This window comes from Marmota monax, unplaced genomic scaffold (assembly GCF_021218885.2).
Source record: "Marmota monax isolate L192 unplaced genomic scaffold, Marmota_monax_Labrador192_F-V1.1 WCK01_AAM20220418_F8-fsc00007, whole genome shotgun sequence".
Taxonomy (NCBI): Eukaryota; Metazoa; Chordata; class Mammalia; order Rodentia; family Sciuridae; genus Marmota; species Marmota monax.
Window position 1 is genome coordinate 29,268,806 of NW_026692781.1, and position 18,336 is coordinate 29,287,141.

The 18,336-nt window shown below is 38.0% G+C and overlaps 1 protein-coding gene across 4 annotated transcripts in view; it reads right to left on the reverse strand.

Annotated features, from left to right (window-relative positions):
• Ankrd44 (ankyrin repeat domain 44) overlaps positions 1-18,336 on the reverse strand; it is a 294,161-nt gene that overhangs the window by 80,095 nt on the left and 195,730 nt on the right. For 2 of the 4 annotated variants that reach the window (XM_058580347.1, XM_058580345.1), the window contains exons 10-15: positions 17,397-17,511; positions 9,069-9,151; positions 7,843-7,960; positions 5,752-5,820; positions 2,797-2,937; positions 789-869 (exon numbers count right to left, since the gene is read on the reverse strand). In XM_058580347.1, the coding sequence (XP_058436330.1) occupies positions 789-869; positions 2,797-2,937; positions 5,752-5,820; positions 7,843-7,960; positions 9,069-9,151; positions 17,397-17,511 (607 nt within the window). The remainder of the gene's footprint in view (positions 1-788; positions 870-2,796; positions 2,938-5,751; positions 5,821-7,842; positions 7,961-9,068; positions 9,152-17,396; positions 17,512-18,336) is intronic. The other 2 variants (XM_046447299.2, XM_046447298.2) reach the window with 1 other exon arrangement.

Genomic DNA, 18,336 nt, shown 5'->3' on the forward strand with positions numbered 1-18,336 from the left:
GAGCAGAGAATAAATGAGTTAGGGACCATGAGCCTGCAGACTCAGAGAAAACTGGATCCATTGGGTCCCCTGGGGGTGTGGCACAAAGTGTGGGCACCTGCTCATTTGTTTGTTCATTTATTAAACAGTTTCTGTACACCAACTATGTGCCAGGCAATTCTTGTGACTAAAATCTTAGAGGATGAAGCACTGGAGTTCCTATATATCAACGCTCTGTGGAGATGACAGGTGATCCAACTGCTGTCACAGCAACAGCTAAGTCTCTGTCAGAAGCCAGAGTGGGGTAGGTAGGATGAGGTGGGTCAGGGGAAGCTGTTTACATGGAACAGGAAGCTGTTTTTAAGTCAATGTGCCAGAAAGAAGGAAGGAGTGAGGGGAAGACTGGTACACTCCACACCACCAGAAGACCTTTAGAGAACCCAATGCAGGTTATCCCCAGGTCATAAACGCAGAACCTAAGGCCTACGGCTGTGAAGGGGGCCTTACTATGTCCCTGAGGCATATGAGACATGGCAGAGTCAGAAATGATATTTAGATCTAAAGCTGCTGACCAATCATAGTGACAGACAGGGCAAAGGTTACACTTTTAGGAAGTTCCCTGTGTGAAAATAGCACCAGTGAAGGATGTATAATAAGAACAGTTTCTTCTTCATAAAAGGCACGCCTGCATTCCTTCCTCACGATTCTAAATAGAACGCTAACATAGAAAGGCAAGCAGTGTGGCAACCCAGAGAAGCAGGCAAAGCAGGAGAGGCGGCATCTTGTTCTTCAGCTCAGAAGAAACTTACAGTGCGGCTTCCTTCTCCTTCAGCTCCCTGGCTCTTTCAAGTTCTTCTGAATTTTCATGGGCATTTCCCAAGACAGTCTTACTTCTCAGCATAAGGGATAGAAAAAAAATTGCAATTAATTTTAGTACAATTATATCTCAGTGATTTTGACCCCAACCCCCCAAAATAAGCATCACCGATTTTCACTGATGATATATACAGCTCTCTCCAAGGCCATTCAGCTAATCTATTTTTTCCCAAGAAATGCACTTGAGCACATGCCTTTTCTAGAACTTCTACCCAGGTGTGAGAGATTAGGACAACTGAGTTGCCCACCTTTCAGTAAACACCTTAAAACTCCCCAAGAAAAAAAAGGAAGCAGTTTAGCTCAAACCTGTCTAACTCCTACCACACTCCTTGCCACCTCCTAGCCAGATCAGCATCTCACTTATCCAGGAGTACAGTCGCAATTGCCCTTCATCTGTCAGAATGATTATTATTCCTTTTCCAGCCCTTAACAGATGGAAAACACCAATGTCCCATCTCCTCCAGCTTTCTTACTTTGTTCTAAGCAAATAGCATGGAGCCTTGCATACAGCAGTTACTCAATAAATGTTTGTTGAATTAATAACCTGCATAGCTATGGGATCCTGAGGGACATATCTGACCTTATCATCATTATATAATAAATATAATCATAATATAAATCATTATATAATAAATAACATTTATATAATACTTATATTAAATAAATATAAAAATGAATAGCATTCTTATGCTTGTATGTTTTTCAAACTAATGATCATAACCCATTACTAAATACTGAAATAAATTTAGTGGGTTGCTCTCAGCAATTCTTAATTATGAAATGGAATAGAAAATATCAGAATGCATCACAAATAATAAATGTAAATATGGTTCTATAAATTTTTATTTCTGTTTTATATGCACATACATATGTGAATGCTTGCATTAGTTCACCACGTAAGATGTATTTCTTATTGTGAGTCACCATTCAAAATGTTTAAAGGGGCTGGGAGAGTAGCTCAGTGGTAAAGTACATGCTTAGCATGTGTGAGGTCCCAGGTTCAAACTCCAGCACCAAAAAAGTAAATTAAATAAAATGTTTAAAACTCATTGCTCTACAAAAGCAGTGGTTAGTACCGACCCAGAGTTAATTGTGCAGAACAGGACAGCAAATAAGCTAATAGTTCTCCACACAGAGTCATCAAAAAGCATTCTTATAAAGGAGGCCTGATTTTAAGTCTTTTTTTAAAAAAAATATTTATCTTTTTAGTTTTAGGTGGATACAATATTTTATTTTTATATAGTGTTGAGGATCGAACCCAGTGTCTCGTGCATGCCAGGCGGGCGCGCTACCACTTGAGCCACGTTCCCAGCCCCCGACCTTAAGTCTTTGAGGACAGTTTCATAAACTGTGGGGCCATCCCCTTCTTTCCTCCTTGAACTGAGTCACTGATGTCTGACTTCTATTCCTAGCCACCTAGAATCCAAACACATCCAGGGCAACCAATTTCATCTCTACTAGCTGCTAAAAAGGAGTTCATGCCCAGACTTGGAACAAAAGTGCTTATTTTAATTATACTGAGGCTGTATTTGAAGGCTATGAGAATGATGCATAGGTGAAACTTTTTTTTCATATGACACATGTATTAGCAAATGTAAATTTGTGGAAAATGAAGCATTTAAGTGGTCACGAGGAAAACGACAATATATGTCAAATAAATTATAAGACTTCGAATGGACTGAAAACCTGGGCTTGACAGCTCTACTTGGCATTCTACCCAAAGAACAGAGAAGAGAGGAAATTGTTCAGTGACATGTAATAATCAAACACAGAGACAGAGAGTGGGAAAATCTGGGTTAGTGATGAAGCTATTCTAACTCCTTTGAGTCTGAATGAAAGTCTTTATTTGCAATTTCCAGGAGGCAATATGAAGAAGACTTAGCAGAGCCTCTCCATCCCTAGTCCCACCCCCAGAGGAAGCATGAGCAAGGCTGTTTTTACTTTCTATCCATGTCTGATGCAGCAGCATAGTGCAGAGCGGTCCGGCCCCAGTCATCTGTTTCATTAACATTGGCGCCTGTGGTCACTAACGTCTCAATACAGTGGAAATGACAATTTGCAGCTGCATAGTGCAAAGGGGTCCTGTAAAACAAACAGGGATTTATTACTTCATTCAGCCTGGAAAACAGACCCATCATCAACACAGGCACTGGTGGCAATATTCCTATTGGTGTGGAAAGCTCTTTGGCTCTCAGTGTAGAGGCTAAAGGATATGCCTTCCTATGACTGTATAAATTGAAATAGAGGCTCCAAAGACTGGTGGCTTAAGACAAGGTCAGTCATGTTGGGTCCATTCTTTCTTTATATTCCTATAGCCTCCCCTGGTTCAGGTCTACCCTATTTCTTTTTTGGGGACCACTGCAAGATCATCTCATTAAGACCCATTAAGACCATTCCCATTAAGACCATTTTGAGCTTTAATTAAGCCCACACCTAATTTCTAGTTGGTATGAACAAAGAACTGGATTTTCTAATGTACAATTCCTACATACAACAATTCTGTTTTAAAACCCTCAAGCCTTCCCACTGACAAGAGCTTGCTTCCTCAACCTGGAATTGAGACCTTTTCAAGTTGGTCTCAATTTCTCTTATAGAGTATCTCCCTCCCCTAGATATACCCATTGGTATATCCAAACTGAATGATCTCAGGTTTTCCAGATCATGTCTATACTTCCCTCCACCCCTGTCCATCTTGGTTTCTTCGTGGGAGGGCACCTTCCTGAACCTTGTCTACCCATCAAAATCCCACTTATCCTGCATGTTCCAGATGTTAGTGGTCTTTCTTTAGTTTGTGATTGCTTAGCTACTGTCAGAGTCTCTTGAGCTCTCATCACATATTGTCTTGATTGGGGGGGAGGGGCGGGGGAGTGTACCAAGGATTGAACTCAGGGGCACTTGGCCACTGAGCCACATCCCCAGCCCTATTTTTTATTTTATTTAGAGACAGGGTCTCACTAGGTTGCTTAGTGCTTTGCTCTTGCTGAGGCTGACTCTGAACTCGACATCCTTTGGGATGACAGGTGTGTGCCACCGTGTGCCACCCGACTCTTGCCTTGGTTTTTAGCTACTGGTATTTTGTCTCATCTTCTCTGAACATCAGCTCCTGGTGAGTAAGGATGTAGGTTCATGGGCAGATTTGCAAACAGGACCAAATCTGCTGTCTGGCTCTGGGCTTCCTCAACCTTACTTCAGTAAGGACCTTTGAGCAGCTGTCCCCTAAGATCTTTTCTAGGTCTAAAATTCTGTGTACATATACAACTTATTTAGTATCTCTGGGTACAGCTTTCTCATATGATAAAAAAGAAGACAGTAAGCCTTTCCATACACCTCATGGAGTTATCATGAGAAAACAAATGAATACCAATCAGGAAATATAAGCACCTTGACCAGGCAAGACTGCAGAAATATATTTTATATTACTTATTTTTAGTTCTCAATTATGTGACAGTTTTTTTGATATGACTAACTGATATCCAGGGAATAAGAATCAAACAGAATACAAGAAATAACTTTAGTTCAAGAATTATTAATCAATTTTAAAGAAAAACTATTTTATATTTATGGTCAACTTGTGGCCTCTTTTTTTAATTTTTTTTTTTTTTTAGTTGTAAATGGACATAATATCTTTATTTTTATGTGGTGCTGAGGATCGAACCCAGTGCCTCACATGTGCTAGGCAAGCGCTCTACCACTGAGCCACAACCCTGGCCCAACTAAGGGCTCTTTTTTCAGTTGATTTTTTCTTCTTTGGTCCAAAAGAAGGAAATTATAAATTATATATATTAAGTTGTTTTTGTTTTAATAAGCCATACTGAAAATTATTAGGCATCAACCATATGACAAGGCCCAAAGATAAAGAGAAAATGACATCCAGTCCTTGCCCTCAGGACTCACAGTCAAGTGGAGAGAAAGACAAGGGAAGTGAGTCTCCCAGTACAATGTGATGTGAGCTGCAGCTGTGGAGTCTGTGGAGTGTTAGTGGAGTAGACAAAAAGCCACTCCCATTGGAGTTGCAAGAAGGTGTCACTTGACATGAATCTGGAAGGATGAGTAGGAGCTGTCTTAGGTAGGTTGGTCCAAGAAGAAATTTGAGGCAACCCCCAAAAGCTAGGATGCCAGTGGAGAAGAGGAGTAGAGAGATGTTAGGGGAAAATATATATATACTGTCAAGTGTTGCTCCATGACCAGGCGTGTTCTGAAAAATATCACTGGGTGATTTTGTCATTGTGTGAACATAAACCTTGATGATCTGACTACTACACACCCAGGCTATATGAGACCACCATCATGTATGTGGTCTGCTATTGACTGAATGTCATTATGTGATGCATGACTTGTGTATGTGTGCATGGGTGTGCACACACATGCATGTGATGTGTGTGTATAAAAAAAAAAAGGATTCATGTACCAGGTAGCATCATAGCACAGTTTAGCTATATAAAGGACCACAGAGGTAGGAAAACTTCTGTGACCCACTGGTAGGGTATATATGTCTGATTTTGTAAATATGTCTAAAAATTTATCCCAAGATGAAATGTCCAATACATACTTAAAAATGCTCTAGACCTTATGACCGGATTCTGAGTTCAGAAGGCTAAAGTGTTTTACTCTGCTACAAATAGAATTTTCTAAATTATATCCATGTAGGAGATTTTTTTCTTTTTAATAAAAGAAGAAAACTGGCCCTTCTAAGCTGAAGCTGAGAGAGGAGTTGCTTTCCTTACATCTTATGTTTGGTTTGCTGGCATTTCCCTCCAACATGGGATTTCCTTCTGCAGATGAAATGCCCCCAGCCAGCTTCTTGTTGACATTTCAATGCCACAGGATTTCTCAATTTTTCAATGATCCCCAGTCCTTTTATGGGGGCACTTGAGGCAGAGTGCCCTGAGTACATACCTCCCACTCTTGTCCTTTTTATGGAAATCTGCTCCACTGCTCTGCAAGAGTTTTATGCACTCCACATTACTAGAAAGACAGGGAAAACATCATTAACATGGTAAAAGTTAGTTACTAGGTTATCTTCAGAAAGAGCTATTTTCTGCAGGGTGCAGCATAAGATAAGATGGTAGCACCAGGTTTAAATTCTGCTACCAAGAAATAAGAGGAACATGTAATAGTAATTCTATATTGTAACGATCTAAAGTTCCTTTTTCAAAGCTACTAAATCAATAAATTTAAAGAGCTTGGTAGAACATTTTCAATTCCATCACTAAGGAATTTAATGATTCTTTTAATGAATCATGTAATCATGATTAAACCCTCCAGTGATGGTTTTATCATTTATCCTAAAATTCTTTTTCAAAACCATCAAGAGACCATGAAACAATCACTTCAACCTATAATAACTTCATGTCACCTTTAAACAATGAGTTGGAATGGCTGAACATTACCTTTTATTACAGCAAAATGAATCCCCCATGATAACCACTTTCAACTAGATAATCTTTAATGAAAAAATAGAACAGTTGCATTTCCCTGTCTTTGTAATCCGGGTAAACAAATGTGTAGAACCAAGGCTGAAAGTGATGTAATGAAGCATAATCGTCTTCCAAAACTTCTCTGGCATTCACAGAAGCAATAAATCATATTTAATAGAGAGAAAAGGACCCATTGAAGTGGATTTTTCTATTGAAGAGCAGAAGCTAAATTTTAATTCTAATAGGGATTTCAGACATGAATTCAGAATGGTATGTTACCACTTTCTAGACAGGTCTGATATATTTTTAAATGCAGGCATAGAAAGAGATAATCATAATTGTTCTAAACTGGGGTGCTAAGAAGTGGTCTGGATTTATTGTTTTATTATATCTGAAAGAAGAAAAATGATCTCCTTAATGATAAGCCTAAGGAGGGCTCTCCCCACTCCACCTCCAACCTTTATAGCCATTTTCCTCAGAGAAGAAGCTGTTTCAGTCATAAACTAGAAGAATTTCTTATGATAAGTAAGTGTTGGTGTAGCGTGCCAGTTGATATAAAGCACTTAATGAAAAATGGCAAAGGATCAAAAACAGAGGCAGATACAAGGTGTATGGCTCATGAAGCTCATTTGGTTTTCGGGGTGGGGTGAGGAAGGCGCCTTTTTACCCATGTAAATCAGGGCCCTAAAGCTACACAGTTAAGTCACCTCTGATAAATAGGTAACACAAATGGAGAAGCACTGCTGTTCCTTAAGGACCAGGAAACTGATGAAGAACCAACACCTCATCCTCACAAGGCCATCTAAGAGGTACCATGTTTGGACAATGTGTGGCCATACATCAACAATGTTTTTAATCAGAGCGTTAATCTAATCACTGATATGAAAATGAGAGTAGCTAATGGAAAATTCTCTTTACAGCTCAGGGGGAAAAAAAAGCAAAGATTAAATCATTTCTTGCTCCCCCCGCCTTTTTTTTTTGTGGTGATGGGGATTGAACCCAGGGCCTTGTGCATGCAAGGCAAGTACTCTACCAATGGAGCTATATACCCAACGCTCTTTCTTTCTCTTCAACTTTGTATTGATTTAGTCATCATAAAGACTTAAAAATCTGATTTGAAGTAAGGACAAAAATGCCTATAAAGGAGCATAAATTAATTCAATCTTACTTTCTCTTAATCACTACCCACCTACCAACAACAACAACAAAAAATTTAGGAACAAATTTCAAATTAATTTATTTTGGTGGAGGGGACTCAAGTAGATAAATATTCTATAGCCTGAATATCTACAGTTAGAGAAAGTGCGGGGAGGAAGCAGAAAAGAGATCCAGAAAGAAGAAAACAACAAAAGCCCTTCTTTGCTATATGAGATAGGCTAACAATATTTCTTTGGAAGAACAAAATGTAAGTAGGTAATCTGGAAAAGCAACTAGTGATATTTGGTATTTGGTAGAAATGATTCTTACCCAATTTACTACGGAAATTGCTTCTGGTTCACAGACAACTTGAGTCAATTAAGATGTATTATGCAATTAAGTCATGGAATAACAAAAATTGCTAAGTACTTACCCTCCTGCAGCAGCAGCATGAAGGCACGTTCTTCCAAATTTATCTGGGGTGTCTATTTCAAAGCCTGCAGACAGCACGTGCTCATTACTAAACAAGGATACTATGCTATACTTTTGTCCTAGTTAAACCACAAGAAACATTGCAGAGACAGAAAAATCAGTTAGTAGGAAAACCAGAAAGCAAGCAATTGTAGTCAGAAAGAGGTTGTCATGGAAACGAATGGTAACTGCTCAAGCTTGGCAATTTTATAGGAAGAACCGTGAAGTCAAGAAGGATTTATTTTCACATCAGCCCTGGGTGAACCATAGCCCCATTTTTCAATCCCAGGATAGAAATTTATGAAACCAATTTGAGATAAGTAGGGCAATAGACAGGCAGACAGAACACATGGAGAAAACATGGAAGGCAAAGGAGTAATCCTAACATGTAGGAATAGATATTTTCTTAAGTGTATTCCAACCTTTCTGTTGGTTTAAGATTTGGGAAACAGGCTTTCATGCAGAGATTATTTTTAAACATGCCAGAAGCAGAGAAAGCAAAATCAACTATAGGTAAACTACTTAAAGGGGAAAATTGCCTTTGGAATATCTGATGCATGAATTAATGAACAATCTTCGCCTTGGAGACCTCTACCATTTTTGAAAGCCAAAGAACTTCTTAACATATGGAGATTGGTAAAAGTGGTGAAAAGCATAATTTGCAAAGCTCCACAGTAGAAATAATTTCTTGATTCCAAACAGTCTCATGATAAAAAATAAATAAATAAAAATGAGATGTGGGTGGAGGGAAATTGGCCTTAGCGATTTTATACCGCCCATCAAGGAGGGAGGTAACATGATATTTTATCCCACTAAAATGTAGGGGATTTGACCATTTTCCTTTGCTGAAAATATTGAATGTTAAGCTACCATTTTAAGTCTCAAAGATGTTTTCTTTTCCTATAACTTAAATTTCCTGGCCATGCCTGCCTCTTTCTCGTTTTAGATTTCAAGCATTAACTTGAAAATCAGATGAGACTTTCAATTGGGGGCAGGAATATTGACATTAAACAGGTTCAACTCCAAGCATATCTGGGAGCTGTCACATGCAGTTAGAACCACCTCATCCTGCCAAGTCAGGTGTTTACATGAAGCACAGGTAGCCACTCACTCAGTCCAGACACCTGATGCCACGCGATTCATGTACGGGACACACTAAGCCTCATCTCTGGCAATGGATTTACTTACCGGATGATAACAACTTTCTGCAGCAGTCAGAGTGAGCATTTAGGGCGGCTAAATGTAAGGGGAACATGCTATGGATTCCACACCTGAGGAGGGAAAAAGAACAACAACAGAGCAGCTCATGACAACAGATCTCAAGATACACGCATATCACCCTTCTAGAAGTTCTCTGACACAGGAGCTCTTGGCTGAAATAATTTTGTAATTCTTTGATTCAATAAATAATGATGCAATCATTTTCTTTTTTTAATATTTATTTTTTAGTTGTACACAATACCTTTATTTTGTTTGTTTTTTATGTGGTGCTGAGGATCCAACCCAGGGCCTCGCACATGCTAGGCAAGTGCTCTACCGCTGAGCCACAACCCCAGCCCGATGCAATCATTTTCTACCTTAAAATAATAAAATCCTGGATCTGAATAAGAATTAAAAGCCTCTAATCATAGAAATATATATTTTTAAGAAAATCTGTTTCACATAAACAAATACTTTTAAAAATTAATTTCCTTCCTGTTTTGTTCAGCTTAGTGGCTTAAGTCTCATTCACTCATTCACTCATGCATCTGCAGGACACTTTCTAAGCATCAGATACTATGCTAAGAGCTTGCGATAACAGTGCTGAGCAAGATACACTCTCAATGTTGAAAAACACTTGTTTTATTATTTGATTTGATAAAACAAATACTTATAATTGGCCCATGAGGTGATGAGCACTTTAAGAGTTAATAATAAATTTATTATTGAAAATAAAATTTTCTACAGGAATAAAATCTAATGTTTACCTTTTTCCAGTTAAATTCTATCTTTCTAATAAGACTTTTTTTTTTTAATGTTACACATTAACCCACACCACTACACAAAAACACAGCTAGGAGTGACAAACATTATTTTGGGTATATTTTATAAGCCTATCATATTTTTCCCAACAGAATAGCAGAAAGAGTCTAGAAAATAACTCATTAGATTGACCCCCACCATAACAGTCCTTGGGATGATTCTTTAAGGGACAGGCAGCCTTCTGATGGCAGCACTTTCTGATTTCGGAATTAAATCCTCTTCTTTCTCTTCCCTACCACCTCTCCTTGAACAAGGACCCAAAGCCACATGCTGAATCACAGTTCATTACAGAATCACAAGGTGGCTCCTGTGTGCTCATAGCATTTATCATGTTGGTGACCATTTCCCACAACATCTCATTTTAATCAAATAATACATTTCAGATTTTAAAAACCCTCTACATAACATGAGCAACTATGGGACTATGGCAGCATTAATTACCTAAGTTTCTTCTCTGAAACAAGGTGGCCCTTTTCAGATTTCATGCTTCATAAAGAAATAGTATGATTTGAATTTGTTAAGCTTTGGTTACATAGATTTTATTTGCCATCCCAGAAGTTATTATGTGGTGTGCAAATGTGTGAAAGTATATACATATCCACAGATATTTCATGGTATTCAGTGTTCTGCAAAATGTGAGTCTGTCAGCAATTAACCACCACTCCCTCTTTCCATGCTAACTTGTATTTATTAGTGTTTTTGTTCCATCTTCCCTCTGTTAGTTTTCCTTTCCCTATATGGAGATTTCCAGCTCAGTGTATATAATAGCTGGCATTCATCAAGAAATGCAATTTGCCAGTCTTCCGGGCAGTGTCATGTGGAGGAGAATTGCTTATAATTGCCTCTCTCATCATTTACCAAAAAAAAAAATCTGAAAAGCAATTGCATCAGCGATGACCTTGGTGCTCCTGAAAAGGAAAAGGGAGTTGGGGGATGGGGGAAAAGATTTTCCTTATATACTGTTATTTATATTGTTCCCTCTTTATTTAATAGACACATACTATTTAAAAAAAATGTATACAATGTTTTAAAGCACCTAAGTGGAATTTTAAGCTACTATAATTTTACCTAGCCATTTTATTTGTTTTGGGGAGTAAAATGTTAAAAATTTGTGATTCAATATCTCTGGACTTTTAGAAAAGGAAAATGAATAGGATAGTTTCAAGTTCCTGAAAGAACATACTTGAAATCAAGGACTGGATTTAAGATTTCTTTGGACCTACCTCATTCTTGAAATACACACATTAACACACACACACAAGGCGTCACATATACATTTTTGTAAAATATATCTTTACATAAAAGAACACAAGCAAAAGAGAAAATAGCATCAAAGTCTGTAAGAAGCCAATTGAGAAAAACAAAAAGTGACAAGTTTAACAGCAGCAACACTATAATATATCCCACTATAATATATCCCATAAAGTTCATTACCAATACTTGTCATCAACCTTGCCACCTTACCCTGTCTTTGGGTAATTCATTATACCCTACATTAGCTAATTATTCCATTGTTTTCAATTTACTAACAAAAGAGATATAGAATTACTCTAATTTAAAATTTCTAGCACAAATTCGGCTCAGTACACATTTTTTATTCTACAGTTAATAAAGTCACTACCTCAGTGTAGGTTTTGAAAATGTAATTGTGTGGATTCAAGTACTATTGGCATTTGAACTTGAATATGATACTATGGTTCAAATAGTGAAACTAAATATCAAGTCATAATTGGAAAAAAAAGAGAAAAGCAGAATTTAGAATCTCAGAATCTTGTCAGAAATTATCCATACATTTCAAAATAAAACTACTTCTTTGTTGTCATGAAATAAGACTGCTTATCAAGGAAGGATTATAAAACCTTTAGTAAGAAAATTAGGACTTGGCTGTCTTAGTCAAATAAAAAGCATCACTCCTATTCCATCAGGTATACATCAAGGCCCATCAAGAAAAAAGGTGCCAAAGAACCCTAAAGTTAACATGATGAGTTACAGGAAAGAGACCAATTCCAGTTAAATTGCTACATTTATTTGACAAGTCATAAAATTAATGGAACCCATTTGTATTTAGCTATTTCTAATTTGGCTGTTAGCTGGCATCTCCTACCCAGTTATTTCAGAATAAATGAGGTCTGAAAGACTGTCCTTGTCGAGAGCTATCAGAGGTGAAAAAAAGGCATTTTTGCCATTAGAATATGGGTTCTTTTATGGCTTCCCCTTCCTAACCCTCTCTTTTCTAGAGTCTTTCCTCTTGGCTGTGTGGAAGAGAACACTGTAATTGAGGTGTTGGGGTCATAAACTTTGGGTTTGAGTCCCACTTTTGCTACTTGTTAACTCTTTGATTTTTGGCAAGTACATAATGATTCCCTCATCAGGAAAATAAAGACAATTACAGCATCTGAATCATAGAGCAACTGGAAGGACTCGTTGGGATAATGCACCCCAAGTGCTAGAGCATCTGGCATGTGGTAAGCCTTTCCCATCCGTGTTAATATTATCACTACCCTTGTGATTATTGTTTCAAAGGATAATCAGCAGTCTGAGTGTTAAAGATGCAATCAGGTTGTACTTTCTTAAGATCAGGTGTGTGACTCCTTAGAAGCCAAGAATGAATGTGATTAGTCAGCATTTCTATTATTTTTTTCCATCTTTCTAAATATCTTACAACATTTATCTCACAAATCTTCTAGGGAAGAAGGATTGGTTTAGTTTTGCTCACTGAGTGGGTAAGACAAAAACATATCCTAAATTTAGAATAGGATGATTTTTATGATTTTTACTTGGATTGTCAGCCTAAATCTAAAAACCAAGCTTCTTATGAATTTTATCTATGCCAGTCTAGATATTTCTTATGTTCTACTAAGTGACAGGCATTTGTGTTTCTTTGCCAACAACGGGATCTGATCATTGCTATTTGTAATCTATAGGCATTTTCAGTGGTTCCTTTAGAATAAATCCAAATATTCTAACATGGCCAGAAAGACCCTTTCTGGATCTGGCCATTGTCCAACCTATGGGTATTCTAGAATCTCAGTGAATGTCTTTCCTTTCCCCACAAGAACTAGGCTCTGTTCTGACCCTACTCAGCATCTGTTCTGAGTCAAACTGCAGAAAGTACCCTGACTTATTAAAGTTCAGAGAAGCAAAAGAAAAACCAAAAATATTTCAATCAAGAGCTGAAAATAAGTTTTTTTTTTTAATAGCCCACCTGGGGATGCTGTGACAGTTAAGTGTACCCCCTCGGAGTGGTGCCTGGCACAGGTAAAGCACTCATGAGCATTTTCTACTACAGTATTGTCAAATTGTGCAATCAACACGAATGCTAGTGTTTTCTGTTTGCATATATATATATTTTTAAATATTTTTTTTATTTTTAGTTGTAGCTGCACACAATACCTTTATTTTTATGTGATGCTGAGGATCAAAGCTAGGGACTTGCACTAGCTTTGCTAGGCAAATGCTCTACCACTGAGCCCCAGCCCCAGCCCATGTTTGCATATATTTTATAATTTTAAAGAACTGCTGATATATTGGTGTCAAAAGCCAAAGGAATTTACATTTATACATATTATTATACTTATACATATTCAAGTAACATCATAATAAAAATAAGCCTATATTGAGGACCTAAAATACTCTATCAAAGCCTAATTATTGCTACTCATCCTTCAGTCTTGGTTAAACATTGCTTCTTCCTGGAAGCCCACCCTAGTCTTGCCAGACAGGATATGATGTCCCAGATATGTTTTCCGAATCCCAGAGGCACTGGCAATTGCTTTGATGTCACACTCTTAGCATAACTGTGATTGTTTGTTTAAATCCCCCAGCCCATGGATTATAAATTCCTTCAGGGTAGGGACCTCTTCAACCCAGAACCTGGCACCACGTGTGACACTTAACAAGCTCTCCACGAATAATTGATGAATGTGTGCCAGAGCCAGTTATCTGAATAACTATAGCATCACAAATCTGCTGCAGTGGAGGCAGGAAAAGACCTGAGAGCACACGTGGTGAAGTGGAAGGCAAATTAAAATCCTAGAGACAAGAGCCCCACACTTAACATAGGCGAAGAAGAAAACCAAAGGGCTCTGAGGCCACATAAAGTCCCATGAGCACTGAGTCATGCTGCAGAAAGTGCCCTGACTTCAAGTTCAGAGAAGCAGAGAAGAAAACAAACAAACAAAAGAACATTCTGAGGGCTGAAAATGACATTCAACTAAGTCCACAAGAAAATAATGATGATAAAACTTCTACAAAAAACTTTTAATATACATTTGGCCATATTGATTCTGAACCGAGAGGGGCATTTTAATAAATTTGATTAGTTAATTTATTTATAGAAAGAAAGGCCTGTTTTTCTCCTCTTTATTAAGTTATGCTACATAAATCAAAAAGGACCCAGAGATTTTCTGAGGGGCTTTCAGAAAATTAACCTCCTCCAATTACTTTCACTTTTTTTTTAAAGTTGTCAATGGATCTTTATTTTATTTATTTATATGCAGTACTAAGAATCAAACCCAGTGCCTCACATATTTTAGGCAAGTCCTCTACCAGTGAGCCACAACCCCAATCCCTCCCCTTCATTTTAATATTCCTTCTAAGGTGGATTTCCTTCTCTTGCACATAGAAGCACAAACAGACACACGTACACACTCACTGAACCAATGTCGCACAGCGTATTCCAAGATATCCCCGGACATACTGTGACAAAAGAAAGCAGACATGGCTTATTAAGGTTGGGACAAGGTTTTCTTTGTCTCTGTCCCTTGGACACAGCACAGCCAAAAGAAGGAAAGGCCACTTGAACAAAAATGTCATTTCCAAGGCACTTTACTATATGGTGTGTTTGCACAAATTGAAAGCAAAATAATTACAAGGAAATAAACTTTGTATTTATTGAATAAAATTTTTTTCTGGGGAATTTTAATTAAATATCAGTCCCAGTTTAGGTTTATCTCTAAAATGGATGCAAATGGATGGCAAAAACTTCCCTGATAACCTAAAGTTGAAGGAAACATACTACTGAAAATATTGGCACATGACAGGTAAAGCTGGTTGTAGGTATTTTACTTCTGCTTAATTAACACTGAGCAGTTCTGATCTCTGGCTTTGGATTGGGCCTGGCTGAGAACTTCAGAAACTGGGAAGGGCCTCCTAAGTCCTGCTGTCATACTCTTGCCACAAAACTGAGCTGGACTCTTTTAGGGACTACTATAATAGTCAAGCCAAGAAGGGCCTTGGCTTACAGTGGGTTCCTATCTCTTCTAGAAGAGACATCCTGCTGCTGATACTATTTATTCAGCATTTCCCTCCTCTGCAGGCCCTTAGCCTCCTCCTTAGCCCAAGACCTCATCTTTTCCTCCTGGGACATTTGCAAGAGTCTGCAAATGTCTGCCAACGATCTCCATCTGGACAGCCTCCAGAATGTCTGGATGCCTAATCACAATGATCTTTCTTATACACAAATGGGATCATCAGACACAGCTAGCCCCACCCACTTACAATTCCTTAGCAGCTTCCGATGCCTCGGAATGGAATCCAGTTCCTTGGCAGGACATGCAAGATCCCTTGAGATGAGGCTCTTCTTGCCTTTCTACCTCGTTTCTTCCTACCTCCCCACACATCAGAGCACCCACGTTAGAAATTTGCTTTTACCACATTCATATACTTGTGTCTTTATCAAGGCTGTTCCTTATTCAGGGAAGGTCCTTCCTTGCTTCTTCCTCTCTTTCTACCCTACCGTTCTGTCCACCTGAAAAATTCTTACGCATCCTTCCTTTTGCTGAAATGTCAACTCTTGTGGGGGACCCAGATAGTATTTCTCAAACTCTGTGAACCACAGCCGGGTCCAAACCTCCATTGTAACAAAACTTATAGTACTGTAGTCATCTGCTTTTGTTCTATCTCTGCCACTAGACTGGGGAGCCCAGAAGGTCATTAGAACCCAGTTCAACTTAATGTTGAACTGATGAAGGTAAAGCATTATATAGCACCAGAGTGTACCATATAATTCTCCATATAATTCACTTTAAGCCCAGGATACCAGGTCCTCTGTGAACCTGATTTAAAACATGATCCCATCACAAACTTCCCTGGACCATTTAAATTCTGGTTCATTTTCAATTCTGTTGCACAACATTTGACAAATAAACAGAATTCCTAACATATGCTGCCCTCATGTTCTTCTAAAAATTCAGTTATTGTTTGTAACCCACAGTCTGTGTGATGAAGGCTAAACTCTACATTCGGTCATTTAAAGTCCTCTTTAATTTGGTTCTATCACATATTATTAAGTAATAAAATAATAGTTAACATTTATTGGTAGCTTACTATGGGCCACATACCGGTCAAAGAGCTTTTCAAATGGATTATCTTTTTAATAACCTTAACAGATATATTTATATATCTCATATAGATCTTACCATATACCAGAAAGCTTAATTAGTAATTAAATCATTTAATCTTCATAACAAACCTATAGATAGGTACTATTATTACTCCTATTTTTCAAATGAGGAAGCCGAAGCACAGAGGGATTGTGCAATGGGCTCAAAAGTGAGACAGGTTGGACTGGAGCCCAGGGAGAGCCCAGCAAACCTGCGTTCCCCGACTCCTGCTCCCGTGCACCCCTGGACAGAGCACAGCACTGTCACATACCTCTACTCTGGAGGCAACCACTTTCCCTCTTTGGTTGCTCCTGTTTTCCTTCTTGTACGGGGTGGCTGCCGCCCTCTACTACACTCAGATGACCCTCATCCTCCAGAGCCTATTAAGACTCCTCTGCTCCATGAAGCCTTTTCAGAAACCTTTGCCAGTCTTGTGTTTTCCCCCTCCTCTCTATGTTCTACAGCATAGGTACCAAACATTTTGCCACTCAAGTCCCTTTCCATTCATGACCTTGTAATATAGACTATTTTGTATAGTTATTTGTCCTAAGTGAATTTTGGTCCCCAACAAAATTATGAGTACCTTATAGACACAATCTGGTAACTTCTTCTGAGTCCCCCCCAGGACCTGGCTCTGTGACAGAACTATGTGGTGGCTTTCTATATTTACATTCAACTATATGTAAAATGAAGTAGGTCCCTCCTTCCCTATGTGATAGATGAACTCAATTGTACTCCATAATCATCACACAAAAAAACTAAGCAAGAATCCTGAAGAAATTTCAAATTCGTCCATTTTTTTTTTCCTGTTAGGTTAACATTGAGCATTGGAAAAAACAGAAGAAAATTAGAAAGCAGAGTTAGGAATCAAGATTCCTAAATTGAAACCACTGGAAAGGGCCTCGTTCTGATGTAGCTGAAAAATAAAAAATGATTCTTCCCTGCGACTGTCATTAAAGACACTTAATTTATTTCAAATTTAATTTGTGGTTAGTCTAATAGTACAGATCCACCTTAATCTGACAAATGGGGACACTCCACATGCAGCAGCACCCCTTTGGCAGCATGCCTGTGTGTGACAATGACACCACTGTATTTTGCAGTAACCTACTTGGCAGTGTCAGCTCCGCTGGTTATTAAGGTGTTGATCAAAAGCTCATGACCGTATCTTGCAGCCACATGGAGAGGAGTGTTGCCATCCTTATCCACACAGTCAATTTCACCTCCTGAAAGAGAGATTTTAATTCAGCATAACACAAGGAATCAGGCGGATTCAGTTACTACATTCTTGCTAATCACTCATGTCGGCCAGATGTTGAATTTCTTTTCTACTCCACTGTGCATATCTGCTCTCAAGTACAAGAATATTTTTTAAGAACACAAGTCACTATCTGAAGTGGCAGTAGCACTATATCTGCAGAGAGAGAAGTCTACTAGAAATGCTTTGTAAAATATCTGTCCAGGGTTGGGGCTGTAGCTTAGTGGTAGAGTGCTTGCCTTGCATGTGGAAGGCACTGGGTTCCATCCTCAGCACCACAGAAAACTAAAATAAAGGTATTGTGTCCATCTACAACTAAAAAAAAAAAAATTATAAATCTGTCCGTATTGTTTTATTTAAAGATTTTACAATTAGATTTCTGCTCTAAATAAACAATAAAATCAAATTCCATAAAATGTAACTCTGAAGACATTTAATTTCAATTAAAAAATTAAAGACCTATGGAAATTTCATGTTAAAGCGTAAGAACTAAAAAGAACACAGAGATAAAGAAAAAATTCCCATGTGGTTTGATTATTTAACTTAAAATATGAGTAAGTAAAAGTAAAAACATAACTACAAACTGAAAATGTCTATATATTGTAGCTATCAAGTTAATTATAATTCTTTTAATATAATATTTCATCCTATTTTATTTTTGTCTCCTTTTCTCCCAACTTTTAATTATTTCACATTTCTTTTTTGTTATTGTTGTTGTAGTTGGACACAATACCTATTTTTTATTAATTTATTTTTATGTGGTGCTGAGGATTGAACCCAGGGCCTCACACGT